Source organism: Vespula vulgaris, chromosome 2, assembly GCF_905475345.1.
Source record: "Vespula vulgaris chromosome 2, iyVesVulg1.1, whole genome shotgun sequence".
Lineage (NCBI taxonomy): Eukaryota > Metazoa > Arthropoda > Insecta > Hymenoptera > Vespidae > Vespula > Vespula vulgaris.
The window spans coordinates 17,042,420-17,064,326 of NC_066587.1; the positions used below are offsets into that span (position 1 = coordinate 17,042,420).

General features: G+C 40.4%; 1 protein-coding gene across 24 annotated transcripts in view; it reads right to left on the minus strand.

Annotated features, from left to right (window-relative positions):
- Window positions 1-21,907, minus strand: part of LOC127072651 (regulating synaptic membrane exocytosis protein 2-like) — a 100,176-nt gene extending 78,269 nt beyond the window's left edge. For 17 of the 24 annotated variants that reach the window (XM_051013206.1, XM_051013223.1, XM_051013205.1 and 14 more), the window contains exons 1-5: window positions 18,756-20,848; window positions 12,181-12,385; window positions 3,011-3,271; window positions 2,180-2,410; window positions 1,072-1,312 (exon numbers count right to left, since the gene is read on the minus strand). In XM_051013206.1, coding sequence (XP_050869163.1) covers window positions 1,072-1,312; window positions 2,180-2,410; window positions 3,011-3,271; window positions 12,181-12,385; window positions 18,756-18,865 — 1,048 coding nt within the window. In that variant the 5' untranslated portion in view covers window positions 18,866-20,848. Of the gene's footprint in view, window positions 1-1,071; window positions 1,313-2,179; window positions 2,411-3,010; window positions 3,272-4,061; window positions 5,129-12,180; window positions 12,386-18,755; window positions 20,849-21,486 lie in introns of those variants that run through there. The other 7 variants (XM_051013199.1, XM_051013200.1, XM_051013207.1 and 4 more) reach the window with 7 other exon arrangements.

Here is a 21,907-nt window from a genome sequence, read left to right on the forward strand (position 1 = left end):
AATCGTGACTGCGCGTTCTCCCTCTCTTTCTCTCTCTCTCTTATTCTCTTTCTCTCGAAAGAGAGACCCTTATAAAACCACTTGTAAATTCAACTTTCCCGATTTTACAACTTTTTTTCTCTACTATTACTACTACTATTACTACCTTATATCATCAATTCAAATCGTGTTCCCACGACGTATATATATATATAAATATAAATAATCATATATATATATATACACTACATATATATATATATTATCATATATTATCATATCATATATATTTACATATATATCATTGTTGATATGATGTTTATTAAAAGGACAAATATCGATCATGAAAAAAGTTCTATAGAAGATTCTCGATTGATACCGTGGAAGGTAGAGAGAGAAAGAGAAAGGGGAGGGGAGAGAGAGAGAGAGAGACAAACCAATAACGACCCCCACTGAAAGTTTATAGACTGTGAGAGAGCGTTGATCGGTCGATTACGCTTTCCTTCCTCGGCTTGGCTGCCTGTAAATATATCGTGATACAAGTGCAGCCGTTCTCTTCGTAAACTAGATACTCGTTGACACGGAATGGCCATGCTTTTCCCGTGCACCTATTTTCAAGGGCGACGCTGACCCCCTTAGGTGCTAACATAACAGCATGCGCTCTCTCTCTCTCTCTCTCTCTCTCTCTCTCTCTCTCTCTCTCTTTCTTTCGTGTAAGATCTCGACGACCTTCGAGCCTTGTGAAAATCGTAAACGTTAAGAGAAAAAAAAAGAAAAAGAAAAGAAACACACACACACACACACGGAGAGAGAAAACGCGACCCAAAACAACAGCTGTTATGTTTATCTTCGTACGAATATCGTATGAATATATTGATAAAAGAAAATTCGAATATTTCAAAGATTTCTCGAAAGATTACGAGCTTCGTTGTCCATAAATTTCCATTTCTCCTTTATCGTTTATCTTCGTTCGATAAACAAATTATTTATATAAGGATTTCGTTGATAATAATTCATTTATAAATCGATGGTGCGATTAATAATTAAAAGGTTTATAAGAGTTTCGTTAATGATTATTACGAATGGACTCACCCTTCTCGGACTCGTCCGGCTCGTCGCTACCACATTCCGGCGTACTTCGTTCTTCCTCGCTGCTACTATAACTTCTTTGTTGCTGAAGAGTACTCTGACCTGAGGCAGCTGATTGAGAGGGATGCGTACCTTGCGCTTGATGTACCACAGTGTGTTGCTGCGAGGGATGTACCGGTCCACGCGAAGGACCGGTCTCCGTCCCTGATTGACCATACGCCATTGCAATGTCAGAGTTCTGATCCTGTCAGAAGTAACAACATCATTTCCGATAATAAACATTTATTACGATCTTCTTGTTCTTTCTTTCTTTTAATTGTCTCTGACATTTTTATTTAAATATTTTAAAACATTTGACATTAATATCGATCTTCATTTAATTGTACAGTCCAATGTGTGTGTGTGTGTGTGCGTGTGCGTGTGTGTGTACGTGGGTATATTATATATATATACTTATATTTATATTTATATATAAATAAAAGAGAGCTAATATAAAATAGTTAATACCTTGTAACTATTATCGAATCGGATAAAAATTCGGTTAAATAATTACGACGTACCTATGCGTAATGTTATTCGGTCACATAAAATATCATTCTCGTCCTCTATTAGTCTTCCGTTCATATAATTAACGCTTTCGAATCGAAGAGAGTAATAAGGTTAGAGATTAATATATCGAATATTAATAAAGCGAGGTAAGCGTTAGTTCGAAAACGAAAAGTCTAAATTAAATCAGTCTGGAGAAAAAAGCTCGCACTGGAAGCAATCGAAATAAGCTGTATCCTATACTGATCGTCAAACATCTACCGAACGAATGTCGTGTCCTCGGTTAGTATCGTGCCAAATAAATAGACGCGATCCGATAGCTGGGTGATATATAAACAGACATCTGTTTATATTGCTCTCGGACGTTGTCCTTTGTAGTTTGAATCGTGCTCGTTCGTGCACAGACACATACAGATAAATACGTACACATACACAAGCGTCATTCTTTAACTAGCACGCGTTGGAATGCGTTATTGCGTTAGTCGTTAAGAGAGATAGAAGAAAGAAAAGTAGAAGAAGAAGAAGAAGAAAGGCCATGCGATTATTAGGAAGAAAATAAACGAACCTGATAGATCGGTCGTTGCCTCGGATAATTTTGCGGATGTTGTCTCATGAGACCGTCGATTTCACCCCTGTACAGACTAGGATCGTCCTCGGGGTAGGCTTCAGGATGTCTTGGAATTTGTTGAGCGGGATACGAACCAACGACTACATGGGGTGTCGGTAGAGTTCTCGAATGAGGTGAAACAGACATCTCTACTCCGCTATCGCTCGTGGACACCCGACGTCCTGGAACCTGCGCTTGCAAAGAGCACATTTTTCCTTTTTTTATTATCCGACGTCTGATTCTCCCCGACAATAATGGAAACGTTAAGGTGCGTCGATCGAGAACACACGTTCCCAGCACACCCGTTGAAAGTTGGTAACAGGCCGATCTCGTGGAGTTATCCTGAGCTAGGCATTACATTTAACGTGACTCTCTCTCTCTGTTGCTCTAATATTAAGCGTCGCTTTAACCCTTTAAGACCTGAATCGCATAGCCTTGATCCTACTTTCAAATGAATACGCTAATAAACGATATAATTAATGTAATAATAAACAATCGAGATTTGTTATCGTGCTGTATCGTGCATCGGTGTGTAAAATCGTGCGAGTACCATTTGGACGCTTACGAATTCTCGTGCCAGGTGTTGGTCTATAACCATATCCGGTGTCTCGTGTTCGCCATTAATCAAGCCCCGAGACTGAGTCCAAACGATTACGTAATCAAGGATCGCGAAGGTGTTTGCGGAAGGTGTAGAATACTAGGTACCTATGTGTTCTCGCAGGGTGTCCTTCGGGCAGGCGATTAAAGGGTTAAAAGCATCGGATAATATGTAAATGTGGTAAAGCACACCTGCTCTTGCTGGGAGTACTGCCTTTTGAGCAGACTTCCGCTTCTTTGCAGCAAAGGCAGGTTCTCCTTCTCGGCTGCGCTGTGCGCCCTCTCGAGTTTCGGCCTCTTATCCTGAGTTTGGTCCACGAGTCCCGGAGGACCACCCACCTGCATGTCCTCCTGCATTCGTGGCAGCATCGCGTTGTCCGCGGCACCGAGGCCAGCCTTCGTCATCGTAAGGACCTCTTGCTTCTTCCGACAGAGGATGCACACCCATATTTCCTAAATATATACGAACGTCTCGTTATCGATCATATTTCTCATTCGCTCGTCACCGAAGATCTTTCTAAGCGTCGTATCTCCTACGATCGATCTAAAATTTCGAGGAATCTCGAGATCTTCTAATATATGATGCCTAGGCTCAAAATCAAATCAATTCGTTGGATCGTCGAAATGATTCTAGATCTAGATTAAAGAAGGAAAGAAAGAAAGGAAAAGAAACGAATAGGTTCTCGGGAAATTAACATATTTTTTTCTTGTCTTTTCGAATAAGAATCTGAAGCACGATCGATGCTACTATTTCAAAAAATCAATTTAAAAGAATCGAAGTATCAGGCGTGTGAGTGACGTCTCTCATTTCGATTTGGAAGGATCTTAATTGGGTGCGTATATTGCGTTGAGCAATATGCGGTACCCAGTGAGGCGTCATGAACTACACTAGTAAAGTCGTGGGGTGGTCGTTAGGGGGTGGTTTTGTGCGATAAGCATGCGGCACCTGGCGGTAGTTCTCGAACTATAGACTGGAATCGAGTGACGAACGTTACGGTGTGGCGCGTACGACAAATTGGGGAACTCGTGTCACGCGTTCTCATGAAACACTCTCGTATGCTCTCGTTTACTGATATAAACTATCGGTTCTCTAAAAACGTCTAATCGTTAACGCAAACGATCGCGAACACGCTCAAAACAAATTGATTTGAATTTGATTTCAACGAATGATGCAACTCCAAGGTTGTACGTATATTTTAAGGAAAAGATAACTACATACAAAAAATATTGATTATTCACTTACACAGAAAAAAAGAGGACAGAGATAATCGACGAAGAAATCCAATAAAAAAAAACTATCGTACTTGTGGATACACTCGCGTACAGCGTCGAACGCACTCTTGCACTCTTCCTTTTGTCACTTTTTTTTGTGTGTCACTTTCAAAAAAAGACAAGAGAAAAAGAAAGAGAGAGAGAGAGAGAGATACAAAAAGAAGAAAAAAAGGAAAAGAAAAAGAAAAAGAAAGAAAGAGAAAACGATTCGAAGAATAAGAACAAGAAGAGAAAACAGGTAAGAACGTTATCGATTCGACGGTTATCTCACGAAAATATTGTCTCGCGTATTATCGTCGTCGTCGCGCTGTAAGGATCGCACGAAAATAAAAGCTCGTCCCATTTCGAAAAGGGCAAAGCGGCAAGGGAGCGCGATGAGCTAGAACATAGCGTTCAAAAAATGAGGAGACGACGACGACGACGACGACGACGACTACGTTGATGACGACTACGTCGGTGGCACATCCTTTTAACCGAAGTAGGACACGCATCGTTCGTCACGAGTCACCAGCCCGCCCGACAGCCGCGTAGTACGTGACCTTCGAGCGATCCGATCGAACTGAATTCTCTTGTCGTCACGGTTAGCAACCGAGAACAATCTGAAACGCAGCATCCAACGAGAGAGAAAGAGAGAGAGAGAGAGAAAGAAAACGATATACAAGAGAAAATGAGATTCACAACATCACTGAGTTCACGCACCTGTTCACATTAAGATTCACAAAGAGGGACACTTGTAAACTGATCCAAACACCGTACACGCGAGTTCTCAAAACAGTATGTGAGCAAAACAGTGAGTGAGAGAGAGAGAGAGAGAACGAGAACGAGAGAGAGAGAGAGAGGGCGAGAGAGAGCGAGAGAGAGAGAGAGAGAGAGAGAGAGAGAGAAGGAGCCTTTTCGAAAAGACTTGCAACGCCCAGCGAATCTCGGTGCAGACTGCTGGTGGGTCAGCCCGCGTTGGATCAAAGTACAGCTGGAGGACCGAGAAACGAAGCGGGAAAGACAGGAGAGGTCTGGGAGAGGGAGCCCTGAAGAGCACTTCGTCGAGTTGCCTAGGTAGCAATATGTCAAGAGCGCTACCCCTTTCCACCCTCGCTCTGTGTACCCCCTACCCCCACCCCCACCTTCACCCGACCACCCTACCTCCACCCTGTCATCCGAAAGAGAGAACGCACACGTATTCTACGTACCGAATCCTTTCAACGTAGATATTGTGTATATTGTACGTCCGTGCTATTTCTCATCATTCTGAAATGGTACACTGAGATAGAAAGGAAGAGAGAGAGAGAGAGATGAGAATTCAAATGTAAAGAAAAGTTGATGTAATACGATAGGTACGATAGATAGATGGATGGATAAGGGTAAATGATCACATTAACGAGATCTGGATGGAAAGCGATTTGCATTAATTAATTAGAGAGCTAATTAATTCGGATCGTTTTATCGGCTTTGCGTAGGAGCTACGTCGTAGTCGTCGTAAACGTGAGAAACAACTAGCCGACTACGTCAACTACGAGGACGAAAGCGATGACGCTATTTGAGAAGGGAAGATGACCGGAGGATGAACGTCCTGGATGATGAGAGGTCGTGGTACCTCCTGAGGAAAGGTCGATCGGTCGATATCAACGAGCTAATCTTCGACTCTACTATCTATCTATCTGTCTATCTATCTATCTATCTATCTATCTATCTACCTATCTATCTATCTATCTATCCATCTATCTCTCCCTCGTACTTGTATCACATCTTAAGAACATGTTAAGCATGTATTTGATCTTAGAAGAATCCTTTGTTTCGTTCAACCATCTAACTTGTTAAATGTTTATGTAAAACAGATAAAATCGCGTGATATAATTAATATCACTTGCGAACACGTGACAGTTCGATCTTTCATATATTTTCTTATAATATCCGATCGTTCATCGACGATAAATCATTTTCTACGATATAATTAAGGGGAAAAAAGGAAGAAAATAAAGAAGAAGAGGAAGAGGAAGATGGAAATACTGAGTTGCTCGACGAGAAGAAAGCGACGTAAAAAGAAAATTAACGAAAATAAAAGAAGCTATGTTGGCAAGATGAAACCATAGGCCGCCTTTAGTTTTTAGACAACAAAGTCTACATGGTTGAGTGGTAGCTGTGCTCAGACGACCCTTCAGACCACCGAGTAGATAGAACCTACGCCGGTGTTGCTGAGACTCGTCGCATTGACTCTGTTGTCTCTCTCTCTCTGTCTCTTTCTTTCTCTGTTTCTCTTGTTCTCTACTTCAGAAGACTATCCTAAAATCGTGCTCAAGCGTAATGCGAACAGAACCAAACGAGACGCACGGAAGTTAAGCTATGCGATGAGATATCGTCATCATCGTCGTCGTCATAATCCGTGTTCTTAAAATAGCACCGGAATAACGAAAATGCTTTTCTCGATTCAACGACAATTCGAAATTATTTCTTAGAACATATCTACTTCAGCGAAAACGATTTTCCCCCTTTTTCCCAAAGAAATACGTTTGATTGCGCCTAGTATGAATCCGTACCTTTCCTTTGGATATCCGACCGATATATAATTTGCTTGCTCGTGAAAGGTCTTTATTGTGTCTCTTGACATCATCCAGGTAATAGAAGGGACGAGACAAATAAATAGAAATAGAGATAAAGACAAAGATAGAGATAGAGAAAAAGAAAAAAGAAAAACGAGCAACGAGGATGGTGCCATCGTTGGCCAGACGAAAGAACGAAACCCTTCAGGAACGTCAACGCAAATGGTGAAAGAACAAGGAAGAAACTACAGGGGAAGGATATTTTTAATATCGTTGTTGTAGACACTAACAATAACTCCGTTTAATGTCACCACCCAGACGAGCTAGCATGTCAAACGATTCGCAAACGAACTTTCCTAACATCCAAGACTACCCTCGATCTTAATATAGAATGCGGGATACATAAAAGAAAAAAGATGGGCACGCGATCCCCTTTCTGGAAAGCTTAGCGTATAAGAATATAATTGTCTTTAAAATCATGGACATCTATTAAACGTGGAAAGCAATCGATTTGATCATCGTGACTATCGTAATCGTATACGTTCGATACAAAAATTTGATAATTGGTAAAAAAAAAATATAACCCTAAGAAAATTTCTCTCTCTCTCTCTCTCTTTCTCACATACCACTATCATCATTCTTTCCTGGAATTATCTCTTCCTACGCTCTCTTTCTCTCATTCTCTCTCTCTCTCTCTCTCTCTCTCTCTCTCTCTCTCTTCGTCCTAAGATCGACGCAAGTACTGCCTACAAGTCCCACAGTAAGTTTACCGAGCGGGCAAGCCCGTATTTCGTTTCCAGCAACCTTCCTCCCTCTCTTTTTCTCTCTTTATCTCTCTCTCTCTCTCTCTCTCTCTCTCTCTCTCTCTGCACCCCTTTCTCTCTACAAGCAGCAGAGCGAGCCGGCACTACGAAACTTAGATCAATATGTTGCGTCACGTCTACCCGCCTCCCGCGCACGACAGAGCCAGCCCAGCATCTCGCCGTCCATCGACTTAGTCAGCCGCACCCCCCACCCCTATCTCACACACCTATCCCGGCCAAGCAGCAACGTTAGCACGCGCCACCGCCACCACTACCACTACCACTACCACCACCACTACCACCACTACCATCACCACTACCATCACCACTACCACCACCACTGCTACCACCACCATCACCACCACCACCACTACCATCATCGCCATCACCAACACCACACCGCCACCATCTCTCATCCATGGTACCACCTCCACCAGCTACCACTATCGCGCGTCCAACGTTCTCGCGTGGTGACGTCACGCAGGGACGCGCCCCATTCATAAGCTCCCACGCAGAGCCTAAACCGTGACGACGGGAAAGAAAAGGGGAAGAGAAAGAAAGAAAGAAAGCGCGTAACAAGCTAGCCGGCCAATGTCGCGTACACGGCCACGAGTCATCATCGAACTACCTACTTTCTTTCTTTCCTTTCTTCTTTCCTTCCTTCTTTCTTTCTTTCTTTCTTTCTTTATTTATTTATTTATTTATTTCTTTATTTCCTTCTTTTCTTCTTTCCTTCTTCCTTTCTTTCTTCCTTCCTTCTTCCTTCTTCCTTCTTCTTTCCCTCAGCCGGAGGGCACAATCATTGACCGTTACTACTTCGCGTAGGAAGTAAGTGAGTACCTACATCTGATGTATTTATAGCTCTAGAACGGTCCTACCTACCTACAAGCCGGAGCTCTAAATTTTCTAAACTTTAAGTAGATATCCCGAACCTTACTTTCTCCCTCTCTCTCTCTCTTTCTCTCTCTCTCTCTCTCTCTCTCTCTTTCTTTCTTTTTCTCTTTCTCTGTCTCTCTGCAACTTTGATAATAATTTATGTTACTTGATACGTACGTACGTACGTATTATACATATTACGTTACACACACGCAGACACATATATGTTCGTATTATATATATATATGTATATACATATAATATAATACGTACGTGATATATGAAAAAAAAAAGAAACAGTATTGCATTAAGGTTAAGAAAGAAAATAAATAACTGTGGGTATGTATGTGGGTTCTTTTATTTATCGATCGATAGATAGGTATGCTTTCGTGCTTGGTAGGTATGTTATCGTTTAGAGTCGTATGATATGATGATTAATGCGACAATGATTCGACAAGATGAATGGACGTGAAATCATAGAAAAAAATTCACGTCAAATGTCGCGATTAAAACAAGGCAGAAAGAAAGAGAGAAAGAACTATTACTTCGAAAAGAGAGATCTTAAATCATACGAAACGTAGTCGATGAAATCAGTAACGAAAAAAAATAAATAAATAAATAAATAAAAGCAAAAAAAACAAAAGCAATTTCAATTACCTAATATACTCGAAAATATCCCAAATATGTATCTGACGTAATTAAAAAGAATAACTATAATAAAATTAAACGCAATTAAATAAGATGCCGTAAATGCGATTCGCTTTCGAGATTTTCATTCCCATTTTCTTTCTTTCTCTTTTTGTCATCTCCCTTTCTCCTCTACCTCGCTACCATTACCGTCCCCCGTATCCCATCTCCCCGCACACTTCCACCACCCACCAACCACCGTGTACTCCCGACCACTCGTATTTTCGATCGATGATGTCGCGTATCGCTCGAGCGCGCGGCTTACGACGCTCTATCCTCTCATTGTGCTCGCGTGTGTCCCTGACGAAGAGAAGGTTCTACTATCTCTTTTTCTCTTTCTATCTATCTATCTATCTATCTATCTATCTATCTATCTATCTCTTTCTATCTCTTTATATCTGTTCCTCTTTCCTCTTCACCGCAGAGGAACACGCGTGTCCGATTCTACCACAAAGTACTCCTCTCTCTCTCTATATATATATATATATCTGTCTATCTATCTCTATCTATCTCTCTTTCTCTGTCTCTTTCTCTTTCTCTCTGTCTATCTATCCATCTGCTATGTATATCTCACTCGCACGCTCTGCTCTCGCCATATACGTCAGTCGTTTACGCGCTACCCTCGTCGTCGTCGTCGTCGTCGTCGTCGTCGTCGTCGACGTTGTCTTTGTCGGTGTGTGTACGAAGTACTATCGATCCAAATGATAATGTGTTCTATGCCCCTGACGCCGATTGTCTCGAACTCGTCAACGATGCCCAAAGATACCGAACGAATCGATTATTCCTCGATCGTGAGTAACCATCTAGGGAGGGGAAGAGAGATCCTTTTTTTTCTTCTCTCTTACTCTTTCTCGTTCTCTGTGTCTCTCTCTCTCTCTCTCTCTCTCTGTTTCTAGCAACGAAGTGTAACTCCTATTTTTCCTTTCCTTCTCATTCTTTTACCCTCTTTTTTGTAGCCAAAAATATTACTCAAATTTCACGCGAAAGAAAAATCTGTATCCGACTTTAAAAAGACAGATATAGAGAAATAAAGAGAATTTTTAATACTACTTTCCAAAAATTTCAGTTCCATTAAAGATAATAACTGTTCTAACTATGTAAGTGGAAGTGGTTTCAAAGTAAAAAAAAAAAAAAAAAGAAGAAAAGAAAAAGAAAGGAAAGAGCCTAGCTTCTTGAAGATTCCGATGAAGAGAACAATAGATTGCTACGTGTATCAATCCAACGAGGTTGGAATTACGTAGGGTGGTAAAAAGGAAGGTTCGATGATGTTAAGAAGAAATTTGTGTCTCGGGACACGTGTTTGGTTTCGTGTGTCTTTAGATAAAGAAGAATGGCGTTCGGCCGCGCAGTGACAGTACGAAGAGCTATTAACGATCTTCGCCAGCAACGTCGCTTATCCACCCGCGTTGACACTTCGACGATGTCTCTAAGCATATCGTTCGAACGACAAGCGTACGCTCGAAGTTTGTAGTGGTTATCGATTCGTTCAGAACAATGGCAACTATGACCAGAGTAGTAAATGTGAAAGAAACAGAGAAAGATATATATGTACGTATGTATCTATGTATGTATGTATGTATGTATGTATGTATATAAATCCTTACGGAAGTTATCTATAAATATGAACTTAGTTGTTTTGTGATGTACCGTAGATGACGAACGACAATCGGAAGACGATAATAACGATTATTGGATGACAAATATCAAACGTTTTAGACGTTAATTTAATCGGCCAGTCAAAATCAATAAATAAGTTAAGAGAATCCGAGAGGTTACGTCCTCGTTAATCGTTGATCCCTCTTCCGACGTTTATACATATAATCTCGTGAAAACGTCAAAGGTTATTCGGTTTATAGAAACGGTCCAGTGACTTCTCCACGGAGAGGCATATCTATCCAATAGGAAACCGCGACGCGTCGGTCAATAACCACGTCAAGGAAATTACTGACTAATTTGTAAGGAATAAGTAAGTACCAACTTGCTCTCCGTCTGACTCTATCGTCGCCATCGACTACTTTCGAAAGAGAAATATATCAGACTTCTCAGACAAATGGATTTTATCCTTTCGTACACGTTAATCTCTCGCAAGTTATTTCAAGATCTTTGTAATATCCTTTCTTATTCTCCGGATTCTTATTGGAAAGAAGATTTATCGATTATTATTATTATTATTAGTATAATTATGAAACGAGAGAAACAAAGAGAGAGAGAGAGAGAGAGAAATTACGTTCAATAGAAATCTGCGTAGTAATTGGATAAGGTAATATCGTAAAAGAACGGCTGTTAAGTAAATGGTGTTCGCATCCACATGGTGACCATTTAATGTCGACATTGCACCCACTATCGATATTATACGCATACATAGATACATACTTATGTATATATATATGTGTGTCTGTATAAACATACGATAAGAGTTAATTGGTATACTACCAGTCCTGATGATGGTAAGAGAGTGGCGAAGAGTATAAGAGAGAGAGAGAGAGAGAGAAAGAGAGAGAGGGAGAATACGTTCGCTATAGATCAATTATTTCCACGTATTTCAGGCGTGCGACGACGACACACGTTGGTTATCCTCTTTTATACTAGCGAAGCTTCGTGAGTGTTTCTAGGAAACTGACATCCACCCATTAGTCTCCTTTCCACCCTTTTACGTGCGAGCGCATGTAAACCGTTTATTGGTCCGCACCAAAATTGACTTCGTTAAACGTCACTATATTCATTTTCCATTTTGAAATAGAAGAAAAGGAAAAGAAAATGTAGAAGGAAAGAGCAATCGCTGGTTGCACGACGTTGATAAAAAAGAAAGGAAAAGAAAAAAACGAAAAAAAAAACGAAAGACAAAAAAAATAATAACGAAAAAATTAGTTGCATCGTGTGAGTATATGTGCGAGATTGATAATATAGAGAAGAAAAAAAATGTATGTGGTAAAAAATGATAAGTATAATAAAAAAAAAAAGATTAATGACAATAATAATGAGTTCGTGCGGCTACGTATGTACGTACGTAAATATATATATATATATATATATATATATATATATATATATATTTTTTTACAAGAAATTTCTTAATTTATTTTTCATTTTTCTTTTCCTTCGTTAGCTCGTTCACCCTTCTCTTTCCTTCCCCTAATTTTTTTTTCTTCTTCTTCTTCTTCCTTTAATCTTTATCCAATCTGAAGCTTACCCTACGCGAACGTAGAGTGACCTTTCCACCGCAGCGTGCACAGCACCGGATGTGGCAGTAGTTGCAGTTGTGACCAATGCCGTCGGCAAACTTGGTTTTCATGCATACTTGACACGTGGCGTTAAGCTCCACCCCAGCCTTCTTGTGTTTCTCCGAACGGGCTCGTATCGTTTCCTCCAGGACTTGAACCTCGTCCTGCTTTCGTCTGCGAACATATAGATGCATACGCACATTGAGATATTGACGTACTAATACAGGAAGAATCTTCATAAAAGAGAGACATACAAAAAGAAAAAGAGAGAGAGAGAGAAAGTATATGGAAAATGCGCCGCAGGACGATCGATCGTCAAACGAAAGCCAACAACTCGAGACGAGCATACTTTTTATTACTTTTCGATCTATCAAAGTGTATATCTCGAATATGTCTGACGTTCTAATAAAGATCGTAATAAGAATATGTGTTTGTTGAACTATCCCCGTTCCCTCTCATAAAATATCCTTAGAATCTTTAATATTCAACAAAGATAATAGCAATATGGAAATTATTAAACGGTCCATCAAAGAAATTCAATTGAATGTAATATTGTATGAAAAAAAAAAGAAAAAAAAATTACGGATATAAATTATGATGCGTGTGTGTGTTTTTCTTAATACTAATATAAAATATATGAAAATAGGAATATATATATATACATATACATTTTTTTTTCTTTAATAATAAATACGTATAAGTATATACATGTGCTTGTTAGTTTAATATGAATTTGTACGAAGAAAAAAAGGGTCATTCTTCCGATTTATAATACATACATGAAAAAGAAGTAAAAGAAAAAGAACAAATCAATAAGTTTACACGCAACGGAAGTACGGAATTACAGAGTTTTCCTTTTCGTAGTAACCTCTTAACAGGCAACACCTCTTTTCGAAATTCTAAGTAGTTGTAGGTATTTTCCTCGAATCCTTTGACGAAGGCTTATGTCCTCGTTCAAGGACTTCCGTGAGTCCGTCGCCGTGACGTCATGATAGGCGTCAACGGTCCTACGAATTTCTCACTCTCCCTCTCTCTCTCTCCATCCTTCACATTGAACCAATTTAGCCTCGTGTATCGTACCTTCGCTAAAAATGAAACGAGTCTACCACGTCGTTGAACGTGCGTCATTACGTGCCTTATCTGTCGCTCGAGTGGAAATATTCAAATACGTTTGAAGATTGAGATACTCTTTAATGAAAGAGAACGTGTTACGTGGAAGGAATACGTGTTTCGACTTAAAGGGAGAGGAAGTTAAAGAAGAAATTAAAAAGGAGAAAAGAAAATAAAAAAATAAAAAATAAAAAAATGACAAAGCACATTTCTTTATCTCTCTATCTCTCCCTTTCTCTCTCACTCTCCCTCTCTCTCTCTCTCTCTCTCTCTCTCTCTCTATTTATTTATTTTTATTATCTCCTTTTTTTTGAACTTATCTTTAATTACTTTTTATCGAACTACTTCATATTCGCGTTATAACTTAAATAATATAGAGGAAGCTGAAGAGGGAGGGGGGAGAGGGGAGGGGGAGGAAGACCAATAAAAAAAAAAAGAGATGAAGAAGACGAAACGCATCTCGTTTTCTTGCTTTCTTGTTTTACATTCTCTTTTCTTTTTTTTTTTTTTTGATCCTTGATCAATTTTTCTTTTATCGGACTATCCCGGATTATTCGTTACTACGCGAGATACACTATATATGAAATTTCTTTTCTAAAAGATTCGTACGACGAGGTAAAAAAAAAAAAAGAAAGAAAAAGAAACAAGAAGAAAAAGAAAAAAACAAGAAAATAGAAAGAAAGAAAGAAAAGAGCAAAGAGAAAAGAGAAAAGAGAAGAAAGAGAACGACAGAAGGAAAAAAGAGGAGGCAGAAAGTGGAAATAGAAGGAGAGGGAAGAAAGAGGGGGAAAAGATTTGAAAAGAGGAACTCGAATTTGTGTGAGATAGAAAAGCACGAGGGAGTGTAATGCCTCGAGGCAATGACTCGGAGCGTATCTAGAAAATTGAACTTTATTGCGCGATTTATCTTGTAATATTTCACGCGCGTTCCATCCTCCGTCGCGTTATCGTGCTTCATTTTTTCTTTCTTCTTCTTCTTCTTCTTCTTCTTCCTTTTCCTCTTTCTCCTCCTCCTCCTTTGTCTCTTTCTTCTACTCTTCTTCTTCTTTTTCTTTTTCTTTTTCTTTTTTTTTCTTTTTCTTCTTTTTCTTCCCTTCCCCTTTTCTTTTCTTTTCTTTATTTTTTTCTTTTATTCTCTTTTTTTCCTCCTAAAAATCGGAATTCGATTCGATTCAACTCGTTTAATGTTGCGAGACGGCCGATCCGACGACTAGAGAGGAAACCGTGAGAGATTTATCAGATCGGATTATTACTCGGTGTTTCCTCCTCGTTTTTTTCCCTCCCTCCTTCTCCCTCTCTCTCTCTCTCTCTCGCTCTCTCTCTCTCTCTCTCCTCTTGGAGATCTCGTCACAACTTCGTTAACCACTCACAAATTGACGTCGTGGCAACGTGATAAGTAAAATCCGTTAAGCCCGATTTTTCTCCTTGATATTAAATAAAATCTGAGTATTTCTACTCGAGGTTCGAATTTTCATCGTTGAAATTAACGAGATCCCTCATGCGTTACGTCTATGATACGATAGAAATTTTCTCTCGAAGTGCGGAAAAGATAACTACTTTATATCACGAACGTCGAAATGATCCAAAATTAAAACGAATTCTTGCTCTTTTTTTTTTTTTTTTAATTTTCTTTCTTGGAAAGAAAGAATCTTCGAAATGAATATTTAGATGCGAGTTGTGTACGATTAAAAAGAAAAAGGAAAAGAAAAGGGAAAAAGATATAAGAAAGTTGGAGAAAAAGAAGGAAATCGTTTTGATAGCTCGATTTGAGCTAGTTCAAAAAGGTCGGTCTTAATATTACAAGAACGACAGAAAATAATATCGGTGCTTGCCTGGGCTCCCTTAATTACTTTATCAATAATCATGCACGCAACGCAAAGGCGACTACCGCACTCGACGAAACTTTCGAGTGCTGTTTCCCGAGTCCTCTCTTTCTTCAAACCCTTACCCTCCAATCAACCAACCAACCAACCAACCAACCAACCACCCACTTTCTTAACCAACAACGTTAACCACCCCTTTTCGTTTCACCCTCGTGTTCTGCTCGAGCATCGTGCTTGTCGCGATATCGTACGTGAGATCGAAAGGAAAAAGCTTTGGAGCGTTAATAAAGCACCTACACCCTCTTCCCTTCCTACCCTACCTCACCCTTCGCCACCACAACCTTCCACCCCTTTTCACCGCACCACCATGAATTATTATCCATACGCGTAAAGGTGTGAGAGAAATAACGAGAGAAAAAAAAAAGAAAAAGAAAAAGAAAAAAAAAAGAAGGAGAGGGAAAGAGAGAGAACACGATGAGAAGCGTTTATTAAAGTAAACGCACGCGCGAGACTCACCCTCCTCTTCCATCCCCCAGTGTTTTTCGCTCAAATGGTAGCCAATATAATACTATATGATACGTGTGTGTGTGTGTGTGTGCACGTACGTATGTATGTAGTTTAAAGAGAATCAAATTTATAAGTGATATTTTTCTTCTTTCTCTCGTTCCTTTTTTCTCTTCCATTTCAAAAATGTTTTCCCTCAATCGTTTTCCAGACTCTCCTAACTTTCTTCTTTTTTTCTCTCTCTTTTTTTTTTAATCTTATTATTATAATAAAACACAGATACACGGGCGCCCATATACATCCACGCAATGAGAAAAAATAATGGATGAGAGGATAAGGATGAACAGATTGAGATGAGTATCGTATGAAAATTTTTGTCAACCGCTTAGATCTGAAAAAGGATATAAAACTCGTATATAATCCTATCGTTTTGCGTTACTATCCTCTCTAGCTCTATTGTGAGAAAAACCACGTAAAGTTTATAAAATACCGCAGAGCGAGAGTGGTCGTCGTTGTACATACATATGTACTTATGTATGTATATAACGCGTCCTCCGCGTCGCGATAATGCGGAGAACGCGCGCGCTTCTACGTAACAAACGAAGAAAGTTCCGACCCTTCGAACGTGTATCGTCGCCCTTCTTTTTCTTTCTCTCTTTCTTTCCTTCTTTTCTTTTTTTTTTTTTTTATTTCTTTTTCTCTCTTTTTTCTACGTTCCAATGAAATGTCACGAGATATCGCGTTCCTCTTCTTTTCTTTCCTCTCTCTCTCTCTCTCCCGTTGTTTTTTTTTTGTTTGCTCTAAAGAGCAAAGAAGCATTCGTATGTGACGTTAATCTCTATTCTGTTAAGTGTATATAAAAAAAAAAAAGAGAGAGAGACAGAAGAAGAAAGAGAGGAATTAAAAGGGATATAAAAAAGAAGTATATTATCAAGAAAAAGAGATAGAGAGAAAGAGAGAAAGAGAGAGAGAGAGAGAAAGCGATAGTCCATATTTTCGTTGGTCCCTGTAATTTCCTTTTTTTCTTTTTTTTTTTTGTTTTTTACGAGTTTAGGTCCGGTTAGGCAGAGAGAAAACGTGCCATCCATCCGTAAACCTCTCGTATATATCTCACCTTTCCAAGAATTTACCGTCCCAATCTAGTCGCTTTCACAGGCCATCATCCACGAGAGTCGCAGCTGCAATGCCCTATGCATACCCTATGCAGCTGCGACTCGTTGCTAAGCCACGTAAGGGCTTTCGCCGTTTTGCATTTTGCACATGTATCTACATATGTATACGTCCCTCGTCTCACTAACCCCTGTCCACGTTTACTACATCAGAAGAGAATCTTATGTTGATACGAAACGAGCATCACGTCTTACTCGTTACTCCAACCAAACTTCTTCCTCCTCGATCGTCTTAATATCGAATTTCCTGTTTCTCTCTTTCTCTCTCGCTCTGTGTGTCTCTCTTATTCTACAAAATCATTGAAAGTTTATCGATTACAACACAGCGACAATTTGATCCTCGAGAATAGATACGTTCGATACTCGATTCTCAAAAAATTCGTCTTACTTTCGATCGTAAATATAAGGTGCAAGGAAATAAAAGAAACGTAAAGAAAAGCGAAAATAAAAAGGACAAGGAGAAAAAGAAATAAAAGAAACAGAGTTTCATTAAGCAACTCTACTCGTTCGCATTTGCGAATTTCCATCTCGCAACACGTGCAACATTGACCCACTTAGTTCACCGGTGCAACGATCATCGGCGGTTAGCGCGACTTGGTACAATCGATAAGGGTATATAATTTTCGAAAAAAAAAAGAAGAGAATATAAAAAAGGCAGAAAGGAAAAAATAGAAAGAGAGAGGAAAAGAGACAGAGAGAGAGAGAGGGAGGGAGAGAGAGGGGGAGAGAAAGAGGGAGAGAGAAAGAGAGAGAAAGTAGAAAAAAGAAGTGGACCACGATTTTGTCCCAAGATAAAAACTCGATCGATCGAACGTACGAACGAACGAACGAACGAACGAACGGAGACTCGGCGTTTCTCTTTGTGATTCGACGCTCGGACGAGTCTCGTTTCGGGTCGGTTTTTATCTCGCTCGGGCGAAGATCCAAAAATATTTCCTTAAAGCGCGGCAAGAGTCTATATATGTGTGTGTATATGCGTGTGTATGTACGTACAATGTACATATATCTACACAGACACACACATATATATATTCTATATATACAGATATATATATATATATATATATATAGAAAGAGCAGAGAAAGAGAGAGAGAGAGAGCAGGTGAGTAGCAAAAATAGATGAAAAGGAAGGATAGGTCGAATGCATAGGACCACCTGATTCGTCGAATGATTTTCAACGAGATAATGAATTCAAGGATAAAAATTGAAGTATGTATTTCGAATAACAGGTGACCGTACAACGTTCGATAGCCCCTTGTGGTGCTATCTTGATCGTCCGACCATTAAAATCCATTACTACTTGCCGCACGACGAGGAGGACGCGACCGTAGACGTTCGCGTATCTACTTGTCGCGGAACGCCCACTTTACTTCTTCACGAGAGAGTGTGATCTTACAAAACGAGAAAGAAGAGGTGTCGATCTTCTAAAGGGAAATTTAACCGGGAAGTATGGATATAAGTAAGTCTGAATATAAGTAAGTAAGTAAGTAAGTAAGTAAGTAAGTAAGTAAACAGTAGGACAGGGTCAATCCCCATCCGCGATAGTCTCGAAGGTTGATAGGATAATAGAAGTTCTATCGATACCAAATCAAAATGATAAACATGATCGATATCATTGACGTTGTTATATACATATGTTAAAATATCAGAAGATAAAACGAATATAAAAATATTCTTGCTTGGAGGAAGCTTTTCACGATCGTTCCAAGTCCACTTCAACGAGATGGAGTTGAAAAAGATAAAACCGGTTAGATCGCGAGATGTTGTCCATTGTAAAAGAAAAGGAAAGAAAAGAGAGTATAGGACTCTCGTAGAGTATAGGACACAAATATAGGATCTTACTAGTTAGCAGAGAAAGAGAGAGGGGGAGAAGAAGAAAGGAAAAAGGAAGGAAAATAAATGATATCCTCTGCAAACGAATAAATTTGATCTTTTACCTCATAATCTCATTCGCTTTTTCCTCCTCCTTCTTCTGTCGTATCATAACCTCCTCGATGATGCGCCTCTCCTCGGGAGTGAGGTGCGATATATCGGGTAAGTCCTCCATCACGGTCTAAAGAGATTGGGCGCGTTTTATCACGGGTTGGAGGTCGGGGTCTAACGCGTTGATGGGCAGGAGGCTGGCCAGCGGCCTGGCTAGGAGGCCGGCTATGCAGCGCCAACACCGGCGACGTCGCCGACGAGAGAGCGCGACGGACTCGCGCGTACGTTCTCCTCTCGAATATGCGAACGATATATAAACTTCTGTTGTTATTATATTTATTATTATCGCAGGGTAACGCGCCTTTTCTACGACTACGGGATATCTAAGCCCTCGTCGCCGAGTCATCCGACACCTGGTGAACGCACCACCTTATCACCGAACGCCCGCGAACACGCCCGCGACGTTGCGCCCTCGCTTTCTTTTTCTTTCTCTTTTTCTTCTTCCTCTTTCACTTCTTCTCTTTCTTCTTCTTCCTCCTCTTCTTCTTTCACTTCTTTTTCTTCTTCCTCTTCTCCTTCTCCTTTTCCTCCTCCTCCTCCTCCTCCTCCTCCTCCTTCTCCTCTTTCTCCTTCTACTACTTCTTCTCCTCTCTCTCCTCTTCTTCTTCTTCTTCTCCTTCTTATTCTACCCTCCTCGCTGAGAATAATTCCCAACGCGTTAGACTCGATAATCCACCTAAGATTCGTTCCCTTATCTTCCTTTTTGTCCTCCTCCTTGTCTTCGTTCTCCTCCTTATCTTCTTCGCCGTCGTCGTCGTCGTCGTCGTCGTCGTTGTTATTATCCTTGTCCTCGTCCTCGTCGTTCTCGTTCTCGTCCTCCTCGTCGTCCTCGTCTTCGTCGTCGGTGTTGCTCGTCTTACGATTACCACCCGCGACATCCGTATGACAAATCATGTTTCACAGACTTTTAGGAGGTTCTCGCATTCTCTCTTCCCTCTCCGTCGTACCTGGTCCAACTCTCGGATCCAGCATGGAACGACGTCGAGGGACGTTGCTCTTAGGATGGAGAAAGGAAGAGACGTACTCTCCTGCTAGATTTTCAACCCTTTTTCCTTCTCTCTCTCTCTCTCTCTCTCTCTCTCTCTTTCTCCTTCTTTCTGTATCTATCTATGTATCTATCTATCTATCTATCTATCTATCTATTTATCTATCTATCTATCTATCTATCTATCTATCTCTATCTATCTATCTCTCTTAATCTCTCTATCTCTGTGACTTTCTCTATCTTTCTCTCTCTCTTTCTCTCTTTCTTTCTCTCTCTCTCTCTCTCGATCAACGAGGACTACATCGATTTGGAATGAAAAGGGGGTCACGGGTAGCGTGTTGCCGTGTTCCCGATATCCTCGAGGAAGGACCAAAGGGTCGTCGTCGAAGCTCGTGTTTTGTTTTCGTTCCCTTTTAAACGGTAGTACAGGAGTACATCGATTGAGGGTGAAGGGAAAACGGGTCACTGGGCTGCCACCACACGGCTCGACTCGACTCGACTCGTCTCTACTCGACTCGACTCGACTCGTCTCGACTCAACTCGACTCGACTCGACTCGACTCGACTCGTTCGCTCGCTCGCTCCCTTGCTCGTTCGTTCGTTCGTTCGTTCGTTCGTTCGTTCGTTCGTTCGTTCGCTCGATTTCCTTCTTTTCGCGATTCTCGCGCTCTTCTCCGGCTTCGATTATGCGCTTTCCCCTTATCGTAGAGGAAAAGAGAGGTCAATGGCTTGCCTCTATCATTCCAAACTTTTCTATCTTCCTCCTTATCGTTATTCTCCTGCTCTTCTTTGCTTGGCAATCGGATGATTATAAAAAGTTAGAATAACGTTACAGAAGTGCTTGCATTCTTCTAACTGGCAATTTAAAGAAAAAGGACGAGGATGGAGCACAAGAACAAGATTGACCCTTTAGCGATGTCGTTCGTATCCTCCTACCACGACGATATATATATATATATATATATATATATATATATATATATAACGTAGATAACGTCCTTTATTTTCTTCTTACTCCATGCATCCACCTTCTTCTTCTCCAGTCCACGTTCCGTTCCGTTCCCTGTTAATCCGAGTAATAAACGCACTGGTAATTTCCACTGCCGATTAAACGGACAAAAATAATAGAAAGAAATGAAGAAAAAATATATATATATATTTATATAAATATATATATGTATATATATATATAAAAAACGAGGAACGAGCTTATAGATAAAAGAAGAATAAGAAGAGGAAGAAGAAGAAGAAGAAAAATAAGAGGAGGAGAGAGCAAATGAGGTTCCGCGCTTCACGTGGCGGCCGACGCGATGATGGCGCTATCCACTGCGAGCCCTCTCCGCAGTGACCGCGACACCCACACACACTCGAGATATATCGCGCTCCTATCCCGGATCGTTCCACACCCATGAGAAAATTTGCTTCCTCGAGCGAGGTAATCCGTTACCTCGCCAGTTGTAATTAAATGTCTTCTTATTTCTTCACGATTATTATTAATATTATTATTTCTCTTTTTATTCGAAAACGATGAGCTAGTTATCTTTCTGTTTCCTTCTATTTCTTTATCTTTCTCTTTCTCTCTCGTTCTCTCTCTTTCTGTCTCTCTATCTATCCATCTATCTCTCTCTTCCTTTCGATCAGATTCTTCCTCCAGAGAAAAATACAGGACGACTTCGATCAGCTTCGAGGTTAAACACCCACCGTTCTCGAATCTCGCGAGAAGCACGCGAGAACACGCACGCGAGAAAACACGGTAGAATCAACCCTTGCGGTATACTAAAACGTTCGGAAAATATCCAATTCCGAGTGTGTCGCGATAGAATCCAAAGTGAAGAAAGCTGGACGAGCTCTGTCTCTCGTTGCACCTTTACTAGCTTAACTATTCCTCCCTATCTCTCTCTCTCTCTCTCTCGCCTCTTTTTTTTCCTTTCTTTTTCTTTTCCTTTCCTCTTTTCTTTTTCTTTTTTTCTTTTTTTACTTTCTTCGAACGCGCGACGACGACGACCCTCGAATGCGCTTCCCTCGAACGGCCACGATTATATCCGTCGACTCGGCTCGCGATTGGTACTACTCTCGCTGACGATACGGTGTCCTTCTCTCCCTTTCTCCCACTACTCGACTC